The sequence below is a fragment of the Varanus komodoensis genome, unplaced genomic scaffold, assembly GCF_004798865.1.
Source record: "Varanus komodoensis strain SLA01 unplaced genomic scaffold, ASM479886v1 scaffold5, whole genome shotgun sequence".
NCBI lineage: Eukaryota > Metazoa > Chordata > Lepidosauria > Squamata > Varanidae > Varanus > Varanus komodoensis.
The window spans coordinates 1,004,921-1,030,223 of NW_025336087.1; the positions used below are offsets into that span (position 1 = coordinate 1,004,921).

The 25,303-nt window shown below is 43.3% G+C and overlaps 1 protein-coding gene across 4 annotated transcripts in view; it reads left to right on the plus strand.

The window, feature by feature from the left end:
* The window catches only part of NNT (nicotinamide nucleotide transhydrogenase), a 59,096-nt gene that overhangs the window by 15,249 nt on the left and 18,544 nt on the right, over positions 1 to 25,303 (plus strand). For all 4 annotated transcript variants that reach the window (XM_044446265.1, XM_044446266.1, XM_044446264.1 and 1 more), the window contains 14 exons: positions 376 to 463; positions 3,729 to 3,817; positions 5,289 to 5,476; positions 6,260 to 6,393; positions 7,148 to 7,339; positions 9,245 to 9,398; positions 10,753 to 10,914; positions 12,803 to 12,913; positions 13,740 to 13,885; positions 16,515 to 16,710; positions 18,631 to 18,864; positions 20,727 to 20,887; positions 21,644 to 21,823; positions 25,031 to 25,190. In XM_044446265.1, the coding sequence (XP_044302200.1) occupies positions 376 to 463; positions 3,729 to 3,817; positions 5,289 to 5,476; positions 6,260 to 6,393; positions 7,148 to 7,339; positions 9,245 to 9,398; positions 10,753 to 10,914; positions 12,803 to 12,913; positions 13,740 to 13,885; positions 16,515 to 16,710; positions 18,631 to 18,864; positions 20,727 to 20,887; positions 21,644 to 21,823; positions 25,031 to 25,190 (2,195 nt within the window). The remainder of the gene's footprint in view (positions 1 to 375; positions 464 to 3,728; positions 3,818 to 5,288; positions 5,477 to 6,259; positions 6,394 to 7,147; positions 7,340 to 9,244; positions 9,399 to 10,752; positions 10,915 to 12,802; positions 12,914 to 13,739; positions 13,886 to 16,514; positions 16,711 to 18,630; positions 18,865 to 20,726; positions 20,888 to 21,643; positions 21,824 to 25,030; positions 25,191 to 25,303) is intronic.

The window sequence follows — 25,303 nt, forward strand, 5'->3', positions numbered from 1 at the left end:
CTGCAAGTCCAGCTATCACAGGCTGTAGGGCAAATGCAGACACGACAACTGCTTAACGAATACTACTGCGAAGTACTGCTTACCTTTGTCTGGACCAGCGTGGGGTGTTGGTTGGAGTGTTGGCCTGGGGACCTGGGAGGTCTCGGTTCTAGTCCCCACCCTGTCCTAAAGCCCACCGTGTGACTTCGGGCTAGTCACTGCTTTGCAACCTGGCTGACCTCTCAGGGTGGTGGTTGTGAGAGGAGGAGGACATCCTGGGTCCCTTGCAATAGGAAGAAAGGTGGGATATAAATGCAACATAATAACTATTCAGAGAAGAAGAGGAATGGGAAACAGTGCGGATAATTTCCTGTTTTGTCTTGCTGCTTCGAACAGGTACAAGGCCGTTGTGCTCGCAGCCAATCACTTTGGTCGTTTTTTCACCGGTCAGATCACTGCAGCTGGCAAAGTCCCTCCAGCTAAGGTACGTGGAAGAAGAAACATGCAAGTAACAAACTGGAAGAAAAAGTAATCAGTGATTCTGGTTTGTGGCCTTGTATTTTAATAACTGCTAGTTTGAACTTTGTTTTTAGCCCAGTTAACCTTTTTGGCATTTCTCAGCTGGTCAGATGCAGTTTCTTTTGATGTCATTTGTTTGTTTGGATGTGGAATGGTTTATCAATTGGCATCTTTTGAACTGAGCCTCAAGTTACAAATGTTAATATTAACACTGGCATACTCTTGCTAGAAAAACAGGACTGGCTCTGTATGCAGTCACGTATGGTCCTGGTTATGCCTGCTTATTAATAATGTGTGCTATGAATGGCAGTTATGGTTAAAGACCTGTGATTTTTATCTTGCCATCAGGCTAAATTGTGCCATTAGAATTAGTTTAAATGATTTGTTCGTAGGGACTTGTAAGCTTACTTGTAATGTTTGTTACGGGCTTGTAAGGTTACGTCCCCTGCCGCTCAAGGATCGCTACTCGGACTGGTGCCACTGCAATAGCACTACATACTTGTGTGAAGATACTAGGGTAAACTATATGTCATTCAGTAGGTACAGGGAATGTATGTATGACTTGGAAAAGGAAAGGGCAAATCATGTGTTCATGCACGTATTTTGCTCTTAAATGCTTGTATAAAAGTGCGGAAAGTTGCGCAAGTTTCTGCACAAGTAAATCAAAGAATAATTAAGGAAAAATAAGTTCAGATCTTTAGCTGATTATTTGTAAGTACAGTGATTATTTGAAAGAGAGCAGCCAGTGTGAACTCCTGCACTAACAAAACCAGAATTCTGTGCCCAAAAAAGACTATTCCAGTGGTCCAAGTTGCATACATCAAGTATCCTGCATATACCTTCCATAGTTCACCTAATTTATCCATCTTCTGATGGGCATAAGGGGGAAACCCTTCTTGACTGCTCGAAATCCCACTGAGCCCTCTTTTGCCCTCAGACCAGGCTCTGTGTGCATGTTTGACAGTCTGCTGTAGCCACAAGAACCTTGCTGTGATAAAGGAAAGGGACTGAGGTTTGGAGTCAAGGTGATTCTAGCCATGCTGTTTCATTAACTCTGCCCCACAGGTGCAAAAGTGAGCGCACTCAGTCTCCTGTGTGCTGTTTTGTGTGTTCTGCCCTTTTAGGGTTTTTCCTCTAAAAGTATTTTGTTCTTTTGCAAACTTTGAGTTTTCCCCAAGCATGCCTATTCCTTTATGTGCATGGGCAGTGCTACAGTATTTTGGTTGCATCAGGACCAATACTCAAACATTTGAGATTGTTACTAATATATGTGTTTGCCCCAGCTGTGGGCTTGAAAGGTCTGGGGATTCCAAAGAAAAGTTCCAGGTTTGCTTACAAGGAGATCTTTCGATCTGTTGAGTAACTTACACTGCACTCAGTAGCAGCAATCAGAGAGCAAGGCTCAAGTCAGCCGGAGCAAATGATCAGTGCAGTCTGCTGGTCCAAGAAATCTGAACAAAGAGGGGTTGGGCCAAGACCCCACTTTATATACCTTTGGTTTTTTACAGCAAAGCACACATTGATACAGGTGTGAGCTTTGAAGTTACAACTATTATTTGTTTGTTTGTTTGTTTTAAAATTTTTGCACCCCACCCTTTACATTGTCTCAGGGTGGAGATAACATATACAAGACACAGGATCACAATAATGTATAAAATCAATATTGAAAACAATACTAACTTTTAAAATGCTCAGAAATTAAAAGGGTTTTGGCCTGGTGCCGAAATGAAACAAGAGATGGTGCCAGGCGCACCTCTCTGGAGAGCCCATTCCATAGCTGGGGCGCCACCTCTTTGATCTCCTTCAAAGAGGGCTCCCAAAGAAGGACCTCTGCTCCAGATCTTAGGGGTGGGCAGGTATACATGGAACTGTGTCAGCTTTAGGGTTACATCATGCCTAACTCTACTGAGTGGCAACACTCTCTTTCTCACCATAGGCTAGTATTGGCCTTGCTGGCAGTCAGTCAATTGATTGACAGGGCCATACTACGGTGAATGAGGAAGGCTGTGGATTGAAGGGGGTAAGAGTAGCCTGACCCACAACTAATTAACCTGGCCTATGCCTGCAACCCAAGCCTGGTAAGCCAGCACCTGCGCGTTATTCCAGTGCAAGATACTGTGTGTCGGTCCTTCGTCAAGAGGCCTAAAACAGACCTGCCTGCTAAGGAAGCCACGAGCAGGCTAAGCTGAGCATGGAAGACACTGAGGCCTATATTAATTCCATTTCCTTGCTTTTTTATTCTCAGTCACTCTGGGGAAACAAAACCACAGAAATCTCTTTGCAAATAGTTTTTCATTGTCAAAGCACAGCTGACAAGCTACAGCCATGGAAAGGCTAGTCTCCGTATGAACAGAGTGGTTAGTTCATCCCAAACTAGAAACTCCTTCTGAAAACCCTCCTTTGCAGTAACACTGGGGTCACCGCTGTGGGAGGGAGGGTCCACCTTTAGAAGGGCCAGCCTTCCAGGTCTGTGCAGGCCCTCTAACTGGGTAGCTTTTCTGTGACCATGCCATGGGGTCAGGGACTGGGCAGGACACGGGCTCATCTTCCACCTCTCCTTTGCCCCCTTCCTTCCTTCTCAAGCCTTGCCTGTTCCCATGGTCCATCTGAGAAACCGAGGGCAGCAGCCTTGAGACAGGTTCACCCTCTGCTGCCCCCTTTATCCCCACACCACGCACCTCCTAGTCCTTGCTGCCCACAGCTGACCATTCAGTGCCACTCTGTCCCTGGAAACACGCCAAGAGCTGCTGTCTCATCCAACAGTGTCTTGTCCCAGCGATGAATACAAATGAACTTCTTTTGTTTTAATTGGCAATACTGATTGTATGGATGGGACTAAAGAGCCAACCACAGTGCATGGGCAGTAATTCTAGAAACCTGGTACACTGTTCCCTCATTAGAAAGCTACTTCTTCATCTTCCAGCATTCTCACAGGTGTTCATGCAGGTTCTACCTTGGAGCAGTTCAAAAGCATTTTCATGGATAGTTCCTCTTATTAGGCAAGGATCAGCACCATATCTTCTTGCATCCCTTCTGACTGGAATAAAATGCCATCAATTTGCTAGCTGCCTTCTTGCTGTAGTGTTTCATGCCTGTGGACCCTAGTTCGACTCCACATGGAAGTTGCCGGCTTGTTCAAGTTATGATGGATCAGCATGAATTTTGTATGAATCAACTACATTGATTCTGTTCGGGACATAATGTAATTGCTGTTCATTGTGTGCACACAGGTTCTGATAATTGGAGGTGGAGTGGCTGGATTAGCATCTGCAGGAGCAGCTAAATCAATGGGAGCTGTAGTTCGTGGCTTTGATACCAGGTACACGCCCCTCTATCTTAAATTATTGTTTGCAAAGTTTATTGCAAATTATTGTTTCTTCTGTCTCCTCACCATCCAAAGAGCTCAGAACAGTATATATGGGTTTGTCTCCATATTCTCCTTGGTACGATCTTGTGACTGGCATGAGAGCTGGTGACTAGCCCAAAGCAAGCATTATGGTTGAACTTCACAATACCGTACCAGCTGTCTGCCCTCTTCAGCGTAAGTAGGATATAATTCAGTATAACACTACTCTGAATTCTTCCGGATTGCACCAAATCCATGCAGTTTCCATGTTTTTAAGCCTTTGCACAGGATGCCCTTAGTGGGCCTCTTGCTGTTGCTCCTCAAGCCCTGTCTTCTCATCACTACCACTTCCTTGTTGGGCAGGCAGGGAGCTGGTGACAAGGAGACAGTGACCTCTGCTGCTGCTCCTCCTCATCCCGACCATTGTCTGGGTTAGAGTGAGAGGTCAGTGAACAAGCAGGTTGGGACGGTGAAGAGGCCTTGTTACCACAGGGCTGACGTACAGGGTGCTTAGTGGTGCCCACCATTGATGTTGGTCCTGACTGGAAAACTCTGCAAAAGGTTCAGGTGCCATTTTACTAATGTGTGCGTTGTATTTCGCTCTACTGTTCTGTACAAAAGCACTGTTGCAGACGGTAATCCCTAAGAGAACCTTAAGAATATTGTTGCATGACTTGCACTGACTGGCATCTCTCATGGTCCTTTGGGACCAAGCACCCACAAAGACGTATCCTGTGAGTGAGACTGAAGAGTGAAACTCTTCCGATGTTTCTCCCTGTGCATTCTCTGTGCCTGCTGGCCCCACCTCCAAATGCCTGCGTGTGCATTAACCCACCTACCCCACTGACAACGTCCCTGTATTAAGGGGACCATGTGGAAAGGACCTCTACAAGTGTCATCCCTCCCTATTCCCCACAGGATGTGATCATTCAAGGTTCCTAAGAGTGAGGTATTGATACCCCAGTTGCTGAATGTACAGATATTGGGTGGCGGAGGCAAGGTGATGGGTTGGCCCCAAGGACAGCATGGCTGTCTTGTGGGTGTTTACTAAATATGTGGGCAGGGGGAGGGGCAGCTGAAGAGCCTTTATGTGAAAATGGAACAGTGCCCAGTGCAAAGTTTAAGGACAGCCCTGATGGGTCACATGGCTTTGGACTTAGCTGCCTGAAGATTCCATTCTTTTCTGTTGCTCCATGGTTAACTTACTGAAAGAATGCAAGATGGTTTTTTTCCTTTGTGGAAGGAAATTTCCTTGTGGTCATCTGCTTGCTATATGGGTGGTTCACTTGAATTGATCCCAAGCCTCTGCTGGAGTGAGACTTAAACTGCTGCAGGGCTTATTTTGTCACATTGTGAGGACCTCTATTGAAAGTCTTACGGTTTTCATTTTTCTCCTCCTTTCTCCCCTAAATACTAATAGCTTGTGCTTCTTTCCACATTGTAGAGCTGCAGCACTGGAACAGTTCAAATCACTGGGGGCTGAGCCTTTGGAGGTTGACCTAAAAGAATCAGGGGAAGGTCAAGGAGGTTATGCAAAAGAGATGTCCAAAGAGTTCATTGAAGCCGAAATGAAGCTGTTTGCCAAACAATGCCAGGATGTTGACATTATCATCACAACAGCACTCATTCCTGGTATGTTGTCTTCTGGGAGGCTATAGGTTCTCCTTCATGCATTGGGAAGCTCATGGGTTCTCTACCTTGTTCTAAAGAAATTATTGTTCTGTGGGAGTCAAACAGACACCTTTTCTGTGTAGCTTGGTGCAATATACATGGCTCCCCTAGTGTTGATGAACTATTCTTCCCATCGTTCCTCATTACTGTCCAGGCTGGCTGGGGCTGATAGGAGTTGAAGTTCAAGAGCACCTGGAATGCTGCAGGTTTCCCAGCTTTGGTCTAGAATGTACTGAACAAGTTCTCCTTGGAGCAACTTACTGATTGAGTTCATACAATTATGGAGGGAAAATAACCTATGGCAGCTTATTCCTCTTTACCATTGCATGCCAGTTGCGAGCATCTGAATTATCACAGTTATTCTTGCTGGGTACAGGGGTTGTAACATCTAAACCCAGCAAAGGTGAGTGACTGAGGTGGTTTCCTAACCTCCCTGGATTCTTACCGGGTTCAGGTAAGACCACAACCCACACCTGAAGAGGGCAGTTATGCTGATCAGGCAATTTGTAACTGGGGGAATGAACTATAGTGGCTTATTTTCCCTCCATGGTGTGGGCAGATTCCAGGATTTTACTGAGGTTTAAGAGTGGAGGAATCCTTGCTAGTTCACACCAGAGGCCTATCTCGGCCACCTGGATGTCTCCAGGAAGCCAGAGCTGGAGCTTGAAGACATCTGTCCTCTCCTGCTGTGGCATCCTACAGGATGTGATAGATACCTTGCCATGTCTCCCCTTTTCTTTCTAGGTAAAAAAGCTCCAGTCCTCTTTCGAAAAGATATGATTGAATTGATGAGGGAAGGTTCAGTCGTCGTAGATCTAGCTGCTGAAGCAGGTGGAAACATTGAAACTACAAAGCCAGGAGAGCTCTATAGTCACAAGGTACTGGCTCCTTAGTGTGGTCATGCTGAATTTTGTATTTTTGGAGTTGGCATTCTCTAATCTATAAATCTTATTTGTTATTCACAATTGTGAACCTTTCATTTTTCCAAGTAGCTTAAGATTCTGTATGAGAGAGCATAATTGTATGTTCCTGCAATCCCTGTGAGGTTGGCTAGTCTCGGAGTGCCATGATGCAGTGAGGACTTTGACCCAGGTCTCCCTGTTTTAAATTGGTATCAGGCTGCAGATGTATTTATGGATCCCTGCTTTGCTATGGACCATATTTCTGCCAGAATCTAAACATTACCTACGTGTAAAATCATTCATAGAAATTCTGCTTTAGAGAAGTAGGCCCATGTAAATAGACAAGACTTACTTGCAAAAGTACAAAATGCTTCTAAAGTAAGTATTTTAAATTCATTGGTTAAATCTTCCAAGAGGACAGACAGCCTGATGTATAACTCCCTTTAAAATATTTTGAAGTTTAGTGTAGATCCACTGAAGACAGCTACTGCTACATTTTCCCCTCTTTGTGGGTGTGTAGGTAATCTGTTTAGACCTTTAGATATCTAAATAAATAAAGACATTCCATAGATCCCTCAACATTAACTGAAAGATAATTGCTTTGGCAATATTAACAGTTATTGTCCCTCTTAGGTGTTTGTTTCTAGGAATGGGATTTTTCCTTTGTCTACATTTTCAAGAGTCGTGTCTCCATTTATTTACTGGTGAATCCATCTTTTTGCATCTTCAGGGAATAACACACATAGGGTACACAGACCTTCCTAGCAGAATGGCCACCCAAGCCAGCACTCTGTATTCCAATAACATCACCAAGCTCCTAAAGGCTATAAGCCCAGACAAAGAGAACTTCTACTTCAATCTAAAGGATGAATTTGACTATGGCACTTTGGACCATGTTGTTAGAGGAACAGTGGTAATGAAGGTGAGTGAACAGATTTTGTTTTACACGTTGTTATTGGAAGTGTTATTCAATCTGATCTACAGGACGCCCTGTGTTTTGAGAGTCCTCTGAATAATTTGTCTTCATAGGGTCAAAACAGTTGTAATTCTAAATCAAGAAGCTACATCTTTGCAGTCATTTTTGCTTGAGAGTAGACACAGGGCACCAAACCCAGAATGGGACCCAAGCATGGGGGAAGAGTCAAAGAACTTGATCCCCCCCGTGCCTACTTTAGCATAAGAAGGCACAATTCATAAATGAAATTTAAAGTAAAATGCAGTCTGAGTAAGATAGTCTTTTTTGTATTTGGTAGAGATCATTGACACAGTTTTAAAATTTTACTGTGCCATTCATGCTTCATTTAATCCTGGTCTTCTTCCATCAATTTAGGTATTTTCACTTGAAAAGAACTAACTAGTTGAATGCTAAGGACAGACCTAAATGTTGAGTGCAGATGCATTTGACTTTAGTCTAACACACTTTTATATGCAGGGAAAAAAATTCTGGGAGGGGCCATTGGGACGGTAGATGAGGATGCTGTGCTTAATATTTTCCCCATTTCCTTCATGTGAATATCTTGCATCCTTTAAAGGCAAATATTTTTATTTATTTTTATTTATTAAAACATTTCTATGCTGCCCCTTGCCAAATATCCATTTGGAGCTATGGCAGGTAGGACTGAGAGAAAAACCTCAAAGTAAGCCTAGATGTTTGGACTGGGGAATGGAAGATCTTTATTATTTACAGTAATAAAAATGGGTGAAATTGAGGCTACAGTGCTGCAGCTGGTTAAAGGCCATTTGGAAATGGCCGAAGTGTGGCTCTGCCAGCAAGAAGGAGACCCACAGGTAGGGTGAGGGCTGTGCAGAGGTGGGTCCCTGATGCGCCCATGGAAATCTCACTGGTGTAGCTATCCTACCCGCAGTTGGGGTGAGGTGGGGGAAAGGGGGTGTGTTGGTGAGTGTAGAAGCCCCATTTCTCCACCATGCTCATAAAATTGGCCTGGAGGCATGCTAGCCTCACCCCACCCAAACAAGCCTTGCCCCATCTGGTCCAGCAAGGAAAGGGTTAATCAGCTTCTTCTCTCTTCGGATTCTGATAGACCCTTCAGAAGTTGTCTTCACTGTTCTGGAAAGACCTGCCTGGCTAGTAGCATTCACAGGCCCCAGAGGACCAGACAAGGCAATGCAGCTTTTAGTGCCTTTACTGCCACTCCCTGGCCATGTTACTTAAACTTTCACTGTAGACAGGAAATGGCATCTTAACAGGCAAGCCTCTGTTCCCCACCTACACATCCAGCCTGTATTCCAATGTCTTTGCACTCATTTAGGGGCCTGGGAGAGAGATCTGGGCTCTGGGATTTTATCCTCATGGCAGGCTGAATAGTATAGAACTCCATTTTTTCCATTGTGTGAGTGCAGAGGAGACTGCCTGAGAGCTCAAATGTTCCCCCAAATTTTCAAATATCTCTCTAAATTTCTAGCTCATTTTCTGAGAAGGCGCAACGTCCTGGCTACGAATTGCTGATCTGTACTTTTCTTCTGAAAGAGAACTAATTGCCATGGAGATGCTTTGTTGTCCTATTGATACTCGCTTGTTAAAACGTCTATGAATAGCTCTTGCTAGCACAAGCCCCCTTGGAAACAGCCAGATTTATTGGAGGCCCAGTTTGAGGCAATGGCAGAACAGGGTGGGCCAGCCCCCATCGACATATCTTCCCCCGCAAAATTGCCGTACTCTCTATAGCATCAGCCCCGTCATCTTTTTCTTTTGACTCAGGTTGCCAACTAGATTGCATCTCTCATTTAGTCCTGGAGGTTGCATGTCCTGACTCTTTAGTGTAACTTCTCTGATCTTTTGGGTAAAATCATAACTGTTTTTCTGTAGGATGGAAAGGTTATTTTTCCTGCACCACCTCCTAAGAACATTCCGCAAGCAGCCCCTGTGAAACATAAGACTGTTGCAGAATTGGAAGCAGAAAAAGCAGCCACGATTACCCCCTTCAGGAAAACAATGACCACTGCTTCTGCATATACAGCAGGTGAGCAACAGGTGCAGTGTTCTGTCTTCTCTGTGGCAACAGCAGCAAAAAGGGTTCCAGGATTGAGGATTAAACTTGTTTGTCCAATTATATTATACCCTCTGACCCATCAGAGCATAATCTTATGTACCCTGAGATTTTGGATGCTTGGCAAGGTATATAAAATATTCCTATCCAAGTTCTAATTTTTTACTAATATAAGCTGTCCAAATACAAATAACATAACAAATATAAGCAGTCCAGAATATATAAAATGCAAAGAAAAAAAAACAGATGGAGAAGGAGGAGGGAAAAAAGCAACCTTAGATAAGAGTACTTAAAGTTATGGTTTTTACAATTGCCAGCTGGGATAGAATTAGTTTAGGTAATCTAATGGAATGGCTGTTTCTGGGTGATGGCTGAGCAAGGGCCAAAGGCAGCAGGTCTCTCAGTGGGTGCAGTGGAATTGCTCTGTTTTTGTGTAATATGTCCCTATAGTATTGGCATTTCACAAGCTGTGTGATGAGCTAGTTCACCTGTTTACAAGGATGGGTGAAGGGAAAAAGAAGCAATGAAAAATGCATCAAAATCGGATCACCAAAGCAAGGTTTCTTATTTTCTGTTGAGGTTTGTGCCCTGTCTATTTGCTCAAACAGTGGTGTTTGAGGCAGCTAACTAAAACAAGTTGAAACGAAACTTAGTGAAACATTACTCAAACAAACGCATTAAAAACACAGTTAAAGGACAGTAACAGAATAATAATAATAATAACAGCCAACCCAGCTAACAGTCTTGTATGCCTGCTCCTGCTTCAATAAAATCATATTTGCCCTGCTGGTGGAAAGACAGTAGAGAAAGGGCCAACCGGGCCTCTCTTCGCCCCAAGCCTGCAACTGAAGGCGATGGTCCCAAGGAGAGCCTCCCCGAGGATCTTAAAATGTGGGTAGCCCCCTGGGGGAGACACTAGTCTTTCAGATAGCCCCATGCCAAGCTGTGTGGAGCTGTATAAGCATAGCTAGCACGTTGAACTATGTATGGAAACAGAGTGCTTGCCAGTGTGACAAGGGAGTCACACATTCCCCATGACCAGCCCTAGTCAGCAGTCTGACTGCATCCTTCTGGGTAAGCTGAACCTGCTGAGCAGTTTCAAAGGCATCCCTCCGTATTGCATATTATAATGGCTTTTCTTTGGATTGCCTTTCTTACAGATGAGTACTAAGACTGATGGAAGCAGATGGGCCTGTTTGGAAGATTTGGGATGGGGGTCACCCATAGCACAACAGTTTGTCGGTGGTTGAAACTCGTCGTGAAGCTTACCGTTTTAGCTTCTGTCTGTTGAAGCACTGCTGAGACTGAATGCTGTGTTTCCTTGTAGGACTCACAACCATGCTCGGGCTGGGTGTTGCATCTCCAAATTCAGCTTTCACGCAGATGGTGACAACGTTTGGCTTGGCAGGGATTGTTGGATACCACACAGTGTGGGGTGTGACTCCTGCGCTCCACTCACCACTCATGTCTGTGACTAATGCTATCTCAGGTATGGTGATGACAGCTGTTGGCTTTCACATTAGATTTTCATCCTGAAGCATCTTTGAGGGGCAAGTTTGCATATAAAAATGGAGGTGTGTGAATGAGACCAATGCATGTTTGGAAATGTGCATATGACATGGGAACCCATGAATGACAGGCAGGATTGCTTGTAGCTCCCTGTTTGAGGATATAAATTTTGGCGGCAAACATAGGTTTGCTGCTTCAAAATGTCTTCACAGGCCCCAAATTTGGGTTGTCACAAATGACAGAGTCTCATGGCATCTTGGAGACCAGCAAAGGTTAGATTAATCTTTCCCTACTGGGAAACCGCCAGTTATGTTGTACTACAACTCCCATCATCTCCCGCCAGCATGGCCTAGAGCAGGGATCAGCAAACCGCGGCTCCAGAGCCGCATCTGGCTCTTTCATCCCTCTGCTACAGCTCCCTGTCACTCAAAATATGCGTCACAACCACCAATGTGCGACACGCACCAGCATATGATTTATTGAGCTTTTCGAGCCAACTATGGATAAATCCAAGAAAAGAAAAGTTTCAGAAGAAAACTGATAGTTTAATGGTACGTGAGCAGATTCATTTGCTTTCACTGCTGATGAGACTGGTTTACCAGTATGCTTAATATGTGGTAAGAAATTGGCAAACAACAAAAAGTCGAATGTTGCAAGACGTTTCCAAAATAAACACACAGCCTTTGCTGAAAAATATCTGGATGGAGATGCAACACACTATAGTTTTTTTATACATGGCATAAAGGTAAAAAAATGATATATGCAGTATTATCTTCATTTTAGATGCCAAAAAGGTTTTGTGGCTCCCAGTGTTTTCTTTTCTGTGGGAAATGGGTCCAAATGGCTCTTTGAATGTTTAAGGTTGTTGACCCCTGGCCTAGAGTCTATATCAAATGCATTATTTGCCCTGGAAAATTGATAGGTTTGTGTGCAATGAAAGTGCAAGCAGTTTGTTCAGCGAACAAAACTTAATGTCTAGTCCAGATCCTAGATGGAGTTACGTGTATTCCAATCCTTTCAAAGTCTGAGATCCTAGGCATATGCCAGAGTTCAAGGCATAAGTAACTCCTCCAATTACTGTCCGTTTTTGCATTCATTCTTATCACACAGGGGAAAATTTCTGCAGATTGAAAGCTGTGCACAGTCCCTATTTAAACCAAGAAACACCATGACCTGTTTGCTAATAGGCTAAGTTCTACCCATGATTAAGTCATGTCGAGAGAAGTGATGTTTGGGGAACTGTATTTCCAAATGGGCCAAGGTGTTGCCTAAGCATTTTGCCACATTTAGAATCTTTTTGGTGCTTTTTCTAGTATAGATTTTCATAGTAAAACAACGTTTGCTACAAATTTAGGCTGTTGACTGGTCTAATAACATGTGCTGCTCTTTAAAACAAAATGATGTTTTAGGACAAGTGCAAGATGCGGTGCTCTTGCAACAACAACAACAACAAAAGTAGAAGGAATGCTGCCAATTGAGTAACAATTAAGCCACGCCTGAGGAAAATGCCTGGAGATATAAATAGAGCTCTTTAGAAGATACGTAGCAACATACAATAAAGTGATATTTGAGTTAGGCACTCCTCTATGGCCAGCATGACTTGGATTTATAGAACCTTGTAAGAGATGGGATAACTTAGTTTTGTTTTGTAAAGTAATGTTTTGTAAAGGTTTTTTATTGTAACCTTTCTCCATAAAATCAGTCACTGGTTGTGCATTCCATATGTTTTGAATATACTTCAGCTGTCATTGCCAATGGTTAGGGAAGACTGGCGTCTTTTGTCAATTCTTGAACCAGATGTTTATCTTAATGGCCAGAATTATTCTCCTTTTGTTATACAAGAGCCATGACTTCTTTTTTCTGTCCAGGGTTGACTGCAGTTGGTGGGCTGGCATTAATGGGGGGAACGTACCTCCCTGAAACATTGCCCCAGAGCCTTGCTGTTCTTGCTGCTTTTGTGTCTTCTGTCAACATTGCAGGTACTGAACATTTTTTAACTTTCCTATTTAGCACCTTCAGGACTTTGAAGCAAAAAAGTGGGGTTGCACTTTGTACTAGCGAAGGGATATAATATTCTTATTTAGGAGTGGGGTGGCAGGAAGAAGACCATTAAAAAATAAGCTTCAGGCTGGCACCAAACACTGAGTCCTTAAACCTAGGCAAGGACAAGAAAATGAACAGGTGTTATGATATGGGCTAGGGTTAATTCTAGTTATCTTAGACATCCTCTGCCAATGTTAGGAGGGCTTTCCATTCCAGTCCCAGTTTGCTCATGTATTTCTGCACAAGTTATGCACAGTTCTTTTTAGTTGCTGTTGCTGTTGTTGTTTTTTGGCAAACATGATTTGAGGGTCTTTTGGAACCTGTTTGGTTATACCTGTTCCCCCAAAATTTGTATGCATTGTGACATCTTAACACTATTTCATGAGGACACTCCTCCTTCGTGGAGGTTGAGATCTGCTATGGAACTGAGTCTTGGACTTCAGTATAACTATCTACTTTCTTAGCTTGCTTTCTATGTACCTTTTTATTAGGTGCATAAGAAGGTGTCTCATATGAGTTAGACAACTGGTGCATGTAGCCCAGTATTGTTGACCTGGACTGGCAGTGGCTCTCCAGGATTCAGACAGGAGTTTATCTAGTCTTCTCCTGGAGACACAAGGGAGCAATTCTGGGACCTTGGCCATACGCAGTGTGTGCTTTCCTACTGAGCCACGGTCTCTCCTTAATGGTCCCCACTTTCGTGCTATGGCTAACACTGTTGCTTGGTTTCAACATCTGATTTTTGTTGTTTGTATGGGACAGGTGGCTTTCTGGTCACACAAAGGATGCTGGACATGTTCAAGCGCCCCACTGATCCTCCTGAATACAATTACCTGTACCTCTTACCTGCTGGTGTCTTTGTAGGAGGATATGGAGCAGCACTTCAAAGCGGGTATACCATTGAGCAGGTAAAAAGATCTCTCAGGGACTCATAATAACAGGTTTTCTTCATGCAAAAAGAATGTAAACATATAGTCTCTTTGAGTGTGTTACAGCCATAATGTGAACCTGAGGCTGAACTGTCCGGTTTGTGTTATCTGAGAAATTCATTTGACTTGAGAGGCACAGTTGATTCAGAAATGAGCCCACAATATTAGTTTAGGAGAGAATTGGGGAACTTCCAGTCCATGGTGTAATTAGGCGTGTGGATGTTCACTGTCTGGCATGACAGTTCTTTTTCCAGGTCATGTTTCTTTTTTCTGCGTAAATTAACCCCTACTGGTTTTTCTGCAGATCAGAGCTACAAAATGTGTTCTGTAGCGGTGAGCTAGGAATTCCAGCTCTTCTATCTGATCCATGACAGAGTATTCCCCTGGAAGGAATTTGGCCTCCAGGTTTAGGCTATTCCAATTTCAACCTTGCCATTGTATTTGCTGAAACACCTTTTCTTCAATTCCTGCCCTCACAACCTGTAGTGATCAGGTCCTCTCGTGTAGTGCAGCTATCAAAGGTTGTTGACTTGGATTTTGATACATAAGTAGAGGAGAAGAGACTGGATTTCTCCATCAGAAGCCAGAGATCAGCCAGACAGTTCCTGGGATCAGACGGTTTCTGAGTTATGTGGGAAAACTTAGTGAGCTAGCTGATAAGAGAGGGGTTAGACTCAACATCATTAGTCTAATCATAAGACATCAGGTTAAGAGACTGAACCAATTAAGGAACACAAGATATTCCAGGTGATAGGCACCTTGAAAGTAAATAGGCTTTTTTTTTTTTTTTTTGACTGAGAGAGAGAGGAGTTGTATTCAGTTGGGAATCAACTTTCTGTCATAAAGCTGCATTTTCCTAATGGCCAGTATTTTAACCCTTTGCCCCCTTTGTTATCCACTTCTGCAGTAGTCTTCACCTGCATCACAAAGCCAGTCTATCTGGTCAGCTTTAAAATAATAAAGACTGCTGGTTTAGAAAGCCTTTGTCCTGCTCTGCTTGGAACTGTCAGGAGAAGACTGGACTGTTGCTCTGCAGCTTGCTAATGCTGGCAGGCAGGGCTTCCCAAGCTTAGTTGAGTGCAGACACCTCCCTATTTTGGCCTGGTTTCGAAGGCAGTTATTCTTGGTGGTCTCTCCTGAGCCCACCCAGGGCTCTCTGGCTTACACAGTTGAAGGACATTTGGTTTTTATATAAATCCTGGTCAGAGGCAGGAGCAGCCGGGAAGCCTCTCAGCACATCTGTTGTCTTCAAGCCCTACACCAGGTGAGGCATATGAAAGGAGATGGGCTTTGTTCTCATGCTTGTGTAGTGAAGGACCCCCCTCCTCCCAAATTTCTTGCAGTTCATGCAAGGGGATCTTCTCAGGATATCCAACAAAGGGGCTGTCACTAGAAGGAAGTAACTTGCTGGTTAGATTTATGGACTCCTGTGGTCAATAGATTTATGGACTCCTATTTCTCAATAATGAAAACTTGCTAGTGGTCTTATGAAATGCATGCCTATTTCAACTTCCTCCTCCAACTCGTATCATGTGAGAACTACTGAGGGCCAAAACAAATGTGACATGGGAGATTCCTGACTGGATCCCCCATTTAACAATAGCAATTGTAAATGAGTCTGCAAGGGAATCATTCTCAAAATGGTCATCAGCCATGTCTGGAAAGAGGAAGTATCAAGAGCATGGCATTTCCTGTCCCTGGACTAACTCCCTACCACGTTAAGAATGGTTCAGAATGGTAGCACCAGAATGACTCCTTAACCCAAGAGCAGAAACACACTTAAATAATGGTTTCAAATCCTGGTTAAACTTAAGTCAGCACCAATGGAAAACATAGTTACCATGGTTGAGATGAGGTAGGAGATTGGCTTCATGGAGAAGCTGTGGAGAGGTCTCCTCTTTTCTAAATTACATTAGCTTCTGTACTAGCCACATTTCCTAGCACATGCAGAAATGACTTGCAGTGATCTGAAAACTCATGATTAGTGTTGATCATGTTTTGAAACAACTTTTCATGCAGATTGTGTCACCTAAGAGCAGCTTTGAACACTGATAAAGAAACATTTCTGGACAAACAGTGCAGAAACTCCCGCATTTTGTTTGGTGGTAATACTCATACTATCTGGAGTATTAGAAGGCTGTGTTAACTTCCCTTTTGAAAGCTGCAGAAGGTCTGCCAGCTTCTGAAAGTGGGTGTGGCTGTGCATTTTAGGAACTGCCACACTGAATCTTGCCTTTCCTTGAAAAAAAAATCTTAGTTGGAAATAAGCATCTGAAATTGTGCTATGGGTGGTGTACATTGCAAAAGGCCTGAAAGCAAACTGAACAGAGCTCTCTTTGCTCTAGCCATGCCCAAATACTAGAAGGTTTTGCAAAAGTTTATATACTTGCAGTCAGTGCAGACTTGTATACTTGCACCAAATGTTTCTTAGAATAGCACGACATTTTGGTATGTGACAGTTCTGTCTGTGATGCATATTAACAAACTCTGATCCCTCCCCTCCCCCTACCCTCATGAACATGTCTTGCCCTTACATTTAGAGTGGAAGCCACGGTTTACAGCATCTAGCAAGTTCAGCGGCTTATACATTTTATGTTCACTTTTTAAGATGATGTACCTGGGCTCAGGCTTGTGCTGTGTTGGTGCTCTGGCTGGCCTCTCCACCCAAGGAACAGCTCGACTTGGCAATGCCCTGGGCATGATAGGAGTTGCTGGGGGCTTGGCAGCTACTCTTGGAGGCCTGAAACCATCCCCGGAGCTGCTTGCTCAGATGTCAGGTGCAATGGCCCTGGGGGGCACTATAGGTGAGTGCAGAGCTCAAACGTCACCTGGTCTAAAGAAACCTGGATTCAGGTTAGTTGCACAAATCTCTCACATTGCGGTTCAACCTAGTGGGTGATGCCCCTTTATGATGCTTTTAGTACTTCCATGTTATCTGTATGTGTTATTTCTGACTAGAGAAGAGACCCAGCTTTGCATGGGTCGGAACAGACACAGCTTAAGCTTTCAGGGGAATGTGCACAGCTGTGAGAGCAGACATGCTGGACGAGCAAAGCTGCTGGTACTGCTGGGTACGGCCGCTTCCATGGTGCATCCTTATGGGGGGGGGGTCTGCCCTCTCCTTTCCCTGAAGTAGGCCTTTCCCACAGCTGCGGGAATGGATGGTGGGATAACTTTGTCTGATGGACTATTAATCTCCACGATTGATTACAAAGCAATGCCCTAGTTAGTTTTGTAGTATGTTTTTATTTAAATGAAAAATTTCAACCTAAAAAAAAAAAAAATTCAACCTAGTTAGGGAATTCTGCCCTAGTGGCTGAAGATGTTATTGCAGGCTTCAACGACATGGGCCCATAAAAATTAAATTGACATTATTTCAAAAGCAAAACTCAGAAATAACTCCTAGGTTCCCTTTAATATGCATGGCAAATTTCAGGCATGTAGTTTTCACAAATGTGGTGATGGACAAATGTGCATATGTTTTATTATTAAACATCTCTTAGCAGAGGATCTGGTGAACCTTAAGGAAGAAGTTCATTTAGTACCCTTCGTCGCAAAGCAATCTGAAACACTGTATTCATGCATGTGAGGCAAAACAGTGATGCATGGGGGGGGGCGTGGGGGGGCAGAGGCTCAATGTTGTGATGTCCAGCTGGTGATGAACTTGGCATGCAATTTTGGAAAACTCGTTTTCAAGACCAGCTGCAATGCTGTCAACAGCAGTTAACTAGGTGTGCTTTTGATCTGACCTGCTATTAAATGACCAGGTAGAGGAAGTTTAGATCTCTCGACTTGCCTCCCCCCTCACTGTCTTTCAGGGTCTGCTTAAAAAGCCTCCATGTATGTGGCTGGTCATTTAGAGAATGACCCAGGAGTATCTTTCAACCTTTGGATTTTGCTGTAATTGAAAGGGACAATAACAAGGGCCAAAGTACATCTTTTGCAGCCTATCAGGCTACAGTTACAGCCTTGGTTAACCAGCTCTTAAGGGGTTAGGAAGGTTTCCTTCACTAGAAATCATAAAGCCGTTAAGACCCGAGAAACGGAAAATAAATGATAGTAGAGAACGGCTTAGTTTTTTGCATCTTAGAGGCTGACTGTTATGAAATGGCTTTCTTGGCATAAAGCAGCTTTCTTGTAATTGTGTTCTTGATTCCTTTAATGTTATGTTTTCTGAGACACAAAATGCCAAATATATGCATTATAGATTGCAAGTCAGTGCTGATGCTGTAGCAGCTTTAGGTCTTCATGAGGCATGTAACTGGTTCCTTGCTGGGGTATCTTCTGTTTTCTTTGTAGGAGGGACAGAGTCTCCTTGATGGGAGAGCTTCTGTTTTGTTTTTGTTTTGATATGTTTCTTTAATTTGTGGGCAGGGTCCTCCTCTACCTTTCTTTATGTTCTTGTATGTTTCAGTACACAACCATAAAGGGATGGTGTGGTATAGAGTGGATTTATGGCCATACGTGAGGCTTCTGATAGTGAATCATTGGCATCTAGGATAATACTGCACTTTCCTGTCTGAAAACAAAGAAAAGACCTTTGAAATGTCTGAAAAACCTGGGAGAGGCCCTGCAGAATGACAGTGTCATGCAAAGGACCACAAAACATCTGTGTGGAGAAGCCCTTAGTTACTGGCAGCAATGTCTCTGTTATTAAGCAACGATATTCTCTCTCTCTGTTAGGCACGACTGCACCTAACCGTTGACACGTTTCGTCCTCACAGGTCTGACGATTGCAAAGCGTATCCAGATTTCAGATTTACCTCAGCTAGTGGCTGCTTTCCACAGCTTGGTTGGCCTGGCTGCCGTCCTCACCTGCGTGGCAGAGTACATGATTGAGTATCCCCACTTTGCCACTGATCCAGCTGCAGACCTCACCAAGATCGTGGCTTACCTTGGCACATATATTGGAGGCGTGACTTTCAGTGGCTCTCTTGTGGCTTACGGGAAGCTACAGGGTAACTTCTCCCCTTATTCGGATGGGACATTCTGCCCTTTCTTTGTCTATGAGTGCATGCATATTAATAGAGCTCATCTTCATTCCTCATTTTGGTGCAGTTCTCACTGAGGTGGTAAACCTGTGTCTGGACTATACCACCTGAGTCTGCAGGTGCAGGCTGAAGGAAGGTGAATATTCCTTCACATGCTGGAAAATCCATGAAGCTAGAAAGCTTGCATCTCAGAAAGAAGCTTACGAGAGAAGCTTCGTTCCTGACCTTTGATGTGGTATAGCCCAGACATAGGTTAATCCTTCAGTAAGAGTGAATCTCTTGCATCTGAACAGCATTTCCATGATGCAACTCAGAGTTAATGATTTAGAAACAGAGAAACAGAGCGAGTCAGAAGGGGTCTCTCGGGCCATCTCGTCTGACTGGCACCAGCCGGCTCTGCTCACAACATGCCCACCATGTGCATGTCCAGCCTATCTTTGAACACCCACACCAATGGGGCCTCAATGACCTCTCGTGGAAGCCCATTCCACACCCTCGGGGTCCTAACTGTCAGGAAGTGCTTCCTGATATCTAAATGGAACCTTGGTTCCCTGAGCTTTGCTCCATTGGAGCGTGTCCTGCCTTCCTCTGCAGGGGAGAACAGGTCTCTACCCACCTCCATGTGACATCCCCTCACATACCTGTATGTCGCCAACATATTCCCTCTGAGTCTCCTCTTCTCCAGGCTGAAGAGACCCAGTTCCTTCAGTCTTGCCTCATACCCCATCCCCTGCAAACCGGCCAGCAACCTTGTGGCCTTACGCTGCACTGACTCTAACTTGGCTATATCCTTTCTGTAATGAGGGGCCCAAAACTGAGCACAATACTCCAGTTGCGGGTGCACCAGAGTCATACAGAGTGGCAACAATACCTCTCTCGATCTAGAAGCCACACTTCTGGCTATGTAACCAAGGGTGGCGTTCGCCCTCTTGACCACCGCATCACACTGCTGACTCATGTTTAGCCTGCAGTCAACCAGCACCCCGAGGTCCCTTTCACAAGTGCTGCTCTCCAGCCACTTGTCACCCAACCTGTACTTATGACAGCTATTCCTATGCCCCAAGTGCAAGAACTTGCACTTATCCACATTGAACACCATCCTGTTGTCTTCTGCCCACTTCCATAGTCTGTCCAGATCCTTTTGGATCTGGAGTACCTGCTTCTCAGTTGTGGCCACACAACTGGGAAGGGAAGGGATTTAGGGAAGTCTTTCATTTATTTATGGGGCCAGCTGTCAAATTCAGGCTCTAATGCGAAATACTTACAGGTCTCTAAACACCCTCCCTTTTGTTATAAGAAAAGAGATGTTTTCATGGGGTTTGGGTATGTGTGTTGGGGGCAGATACACACTCCTCAGAACGTGTAAGATAGTCTTCCCCAACCTGGCACACTCCAGATGTGCTGTAATACAATCCCCTTAATTTCCAGCCTGCTATGTAGTTCTCAACATCCAGAAGGTGGAAGGTTGGGAAAGAGGGGCATAGGCATTCTCCAGTTGCTGAAGTAGGGTCTGATGGGCTGAACATCAGTTGGGTGATGCAGTCAGCTGCTTCTGGTTCTTCTCTTAAGGTGCACTGTTACTCTTGCTTGTGGACTTCTGTAATAATGAGAAGAAGTTAATAGAAATGATAATAATAAGGCCACAAAAACCAGAAGAAAATTCCTGTCACAGCTAGCAGTCTATTCTTTGTTGAAGAAGGTTGGTACTGAACTAGTGACGGCATACTGCCATGTTAATAGGAGCAGACAGGGAGAGAATGTTTTGTAAAGGGTCTGTTGTTGCTATTAATGTCTTTTTAGCAGGCCAAGAAATTGTTCTGTACTTACAGGTATCCTGAATTCAGCCCCACTCCTCCTACCAGGCCGACACTTATTGAATGCTGGTTTGCTAGCTGCAAGCATAGGTGGAATGGTTCCCTATATGATGGATCCTAGTTACACAACTGGGCTTGCTTGTTTAGGGTCTGTGTCAGCTCTGTCTGCAGTTATGGTAAGTAAGATGCTAGTGGAGGGGTGTAAAATACTAGTCTAGCAAAAATTCCTTCAGAATGTCCTTCAGGAGCACCGTCAACTCAGATTGTATGATTTAAAGAGTATGCAGAGTTCTCAAGTTCAGTTGAATTCTTCCTGGAGATAGACAAAAATGTGACTCGGTTCAGACAGTGCAATAACTTACACTCAAAGGCTGAGTGTAATTTGTTTTATTGTAGGTTATTGTGTTGTCTGAACCCAGCTGCATTAACGGGCTATGACGTGTTAATCATGAAGAACCTATGAAAAGAATACATGGGCTGTTGTTGGGTTGTAGGTGGTGAGTTGTTCATCATGGCTTGTTATCTCAGCTGGATTTGGACAGCACAATAACCCACATTTCATCAACAATCCATGTTTTAATGACAACTCATATTCAACCCTTGAATGAACAGTTCCTGGGGAAGTTCCTATGGTTCAGGGAGGCAGCTTCAGTGCCATTAATAATTAGTTCCTTCTCATGTCTATCAAGAGCCAAAGTATGAAAAGGAAGCAAATACATATGTAATAGTAACCTGCCAATCATATAACATAGTTGTGTTTTATATATGCTTTATGTTTAAATTATTTAATTATTTGAATATTTAGTTACACATTTTAAAAAAACTGTTAAGTACACAAGGGGCTCTGAAAACCATCCAGAAGTGTTTTGAGCTAACAAATGTGCTTGCCGAGAGCTTGAATGTTCTGTCTTTGTTTTATTTCCATTCCTCAGGGTGTTACTCTAACAGCAGCCATAGGAGGGGCTGACATGCCAGTCGTTATTACTGTACTGAACAGCTATTCTGGCTGGGCACTGTGTGCCGAAGGGTTCCTGCTCAACAACAACCTGCTAACGATCGTGGGCGCACTAATTGGTTCCTCTGGTGCCATCCTATCTTATATCATGTGTGTGGTAAGGAGAACATAGAACTGTGCCTTCCCTCTCCAGAGGAATGAATCATTGCTCATGGGTGGGAAGAGCTGTGGGTTTTCTTAGTTCAGCTTTTAAAAAAGTCTTCGTGCAGCCTCTTCGATCCTTATGGTTCTTCTTTTGCCTCCTCCTTTATGGTTTCGAATGGAGTTGTTAGAGTTTGTGAATGATGGAAGCCAATTTGTGGCTCAAGTCAAAAAGTGAGTTACAAATTCAAATAGTGCTTCTGTGTTTTGCCCTCTGTGCAGTCCTGATCAGAAGTAAGTCCCATTGATTGCAGACTTAACCTGAAGATCTTGTAAGCCGCCGAGGAAGGCCTCGGCAATTATAAGCGGCCTATAAATACATGCAAATAAATACATAAATAAAGATCTGATTGTGAGCTAAGTTCATATGGGAGGAGGTGTTACTTTAGATTGGGCACGCACAAACTTCAGGTTTGTAGAATCCACTTTTAAAAGATCTAGAATTGCAGAGTCCTCCAGCAGAAGCAAAGTACTGAGACAGTGAATCAAAAATAAAATAAATACTTTATCTTATAAACCATATGCTGGGATGCATATATGCATTATATGCATTTACAAATAGACATTTGAATTAGATCCGATCAGGGTTTCTAGCAATTTGACTTAGGTTTGCTTTTTAGAACCACCTTGCTGCTGCTGCTGCTAATCCTTGCCATTTTCTCTATCAGTCATCCGGCATTCTACCAGAAAATCCCCGTACGCCTTCAACATCCCTGACTTATCCTAGTTGAACTGGCTCAGGCCAAGTCCGGGCTCAGTGCAGAAGGCTGTTTCTGACCTTTCACATCCTAAAGCACAGAACCAGCAAGTACCATATTAGTGTACTGTGCTGTATGTTTTGCAGTTGTTTCTCAGTTGTTGGGCAAACTGGATCAACTTTTTAATGTTCTGATTATGTGTTTGATACAAAAATTTGGAATGTTATATTTTCATAATGATGGAAATTATGTGTACTGTTCATAGATACTACAAGTATCCTTTAAAATTTCACTGTATTTCACTGATTAGAGTGTTGAACTAGGACCTGGGAGAGTCAGGTTCTAGTCTCTATTCAGCTGTGGATCTTTGGGCCAGCCACTGACAACCTAACCCATTGCTTGTGTGAGGACAAAAACAGAGAAAAACAGTATGAGCCACTCTGGGTTCTGGGTAGGAAGGAAAATGAGCAGGATGCAAATTTAATAATTACAATAATAAATATAATGATAATAAATCAAATACCTTATCTTTATTTTATAGATTCAGCTAAATACATTTGTAACTTGCAGCTGGGTTTAAAGTCAGTATTTGGGATCTAATTTTTGCAGTGCCACTAGGTGGCAGCAAATCTGTGCAAATGAATAATTAGCAAGTAACAAATTTACTGGTTTGTACAATGTGACAACCTGCCATGAATAATCTGCTTTGGTGGGTTGTTGTGTCATCCAGCCTTGGTGCTATTTCTGCAGAGTGGTTTTTTTTTTTTTTTAATGAACAAGCCGCCACAAGGACCTATGGCTTATTCACGGTTTGTTCTTGTCCATGATGGGTTGTCTCAATTCAGCAGGGGGACTTCATTATAGTTCGTCATTGATGCTGAAATGACTCTTTGGAAGGATTGTTGTTTGTTCCTTGCCCTTTTATTTTTTGCTTGCTCAAAATATGTGATTTTTTAATTTTTTTTTTTTTTTTTGCATTTTTTTTGGTCAGATTTACATAGGTGTGCCAGAGCATACCTGATATGTGTAGTCTTGGCTGGTCAATTTTCTTGTCTGTTTCAGATGCCAAAAACAGTAGTGATGCAGAGTAGACAGACTGCATATATATTTAAAAACACTAGTAAAGGGAGGAAAGCAGCAAAAGAAGGCACACCAAAAAGAGAGGAGGCCAATATATCTCCCTTACCAATATATTCCTCTTAATTTTAAGTGTTGAATTGACTGTTCTCGTACCCTCCATCTTTTCAGCACTGCAACATTTCTCCAGCTATTTCAGAAGGGTAAATTATTAACTCCTGTTACCTTTTTATGGCTCTTTTTGGAGCACTTACTGTTGCAGTTACTGTTGGTCCCTGCCAGGATTTAGAAGTCTCTAGAAATGAACTCAAATGTAATGGGTAGGAAGTAAGTGGAGCACCTGCTTTTGCTGCTTTCCCCGCTTTACTGGTGCTTTTCTATTGAAAACTAGGCAGTGGACCCTGGTAACCCTGCATAAATTAGTCAATATGCAGCCCTCTCAATCTGATACCAACTGGAAGCAGACCGCAAATTGACCGGGCTAGTCTACTCATACGCAGTAGCTGCAAGTGTGTGCTTGGAAAAGACCAACTAATAACAACAGTAGTCATAGTAATAATAATGCATTCTGACTTGTACAATAATGCATTACACGTTATGAAGTTCTGAAAAAGTGGAGTCCCGATTGCACTTCTTTGCAGCAAAAAACAACAGTGAGGGTGGATGAAAAGGATTGGATTGGAGTGGGGAGGGGAGGGAGAGATGAGACAGGCTCTGCTGCAGAGGAACCTGGGACACAGGCCAGAGTGGACTAGAGGGGAAGAAGAGGGAAAACAAGCTGTGCAAGCCAGATCATTTCCCAGGCGGACTGAGGGTTGTTCAGTGAGCAGCCAACCCACCTTGGCTTATTTGCATGTTTGCTCAGTGGGATTTGCAAGCATGCCTGTTGTAGAAATTTAATCATAAGGATGACCTCTGTAGTAGTGCTACTTTCCTTTATCCCTCTCACTTTATCTTTTATCTATACTTAAGGAGAAGTATGAAAGATACAAATAATATAAAATGGGAGAGAAATGCTAGTGATTCTCAACTGCCATTGGCATTCCTTCCTGTTTTTCCCCTCTCTCCCAGAGAGCTTTGGCTGCTGAGCTATACAGAAATAAACAAACTCCATGTAAACTTTTCACTGTTCATAGTTTCTTCTTCTGTTTTCTCCCTCATATTCCCAGGAACTAGACTTTTGATGCCTTCCACTGTCTTTCGAGAGGATCACATTTAATTGTGTCATTCTGAGGCTAGAGCATTATGGGAAATCAAAACTTGGAGTGGGATAAACCCAAACAAATTTTAAAAATGGCTGAAATTTTGCTTTGTGGAACAATGTCTGTTGCTTTTGATCTTAAAGTCAAGCTGTTTAAAACACCCAGTTGTGTATTTTTCTCCCCTAGGCCATGAACCGCTCTCTTGCCAACGTGATCCTTGGTGGATATGGCACTACTTCAACAGCTGGTGGGAAGCCAATGGAAATTACTGGCACACATACAGAAGTGAATGTGGACAGTGCAATTGATATGATAAAGGAAGCCAATGACATCATAATCACTCCAGGTAAAATGAGGCCTTGCTCATGTTCTACAGTTCATATATGCAAATGAATTCTCATTCATTTTTTGTGAATAGAACTGGTTCCATGATATATTTAATTTGTGTAGTGTGGAAAG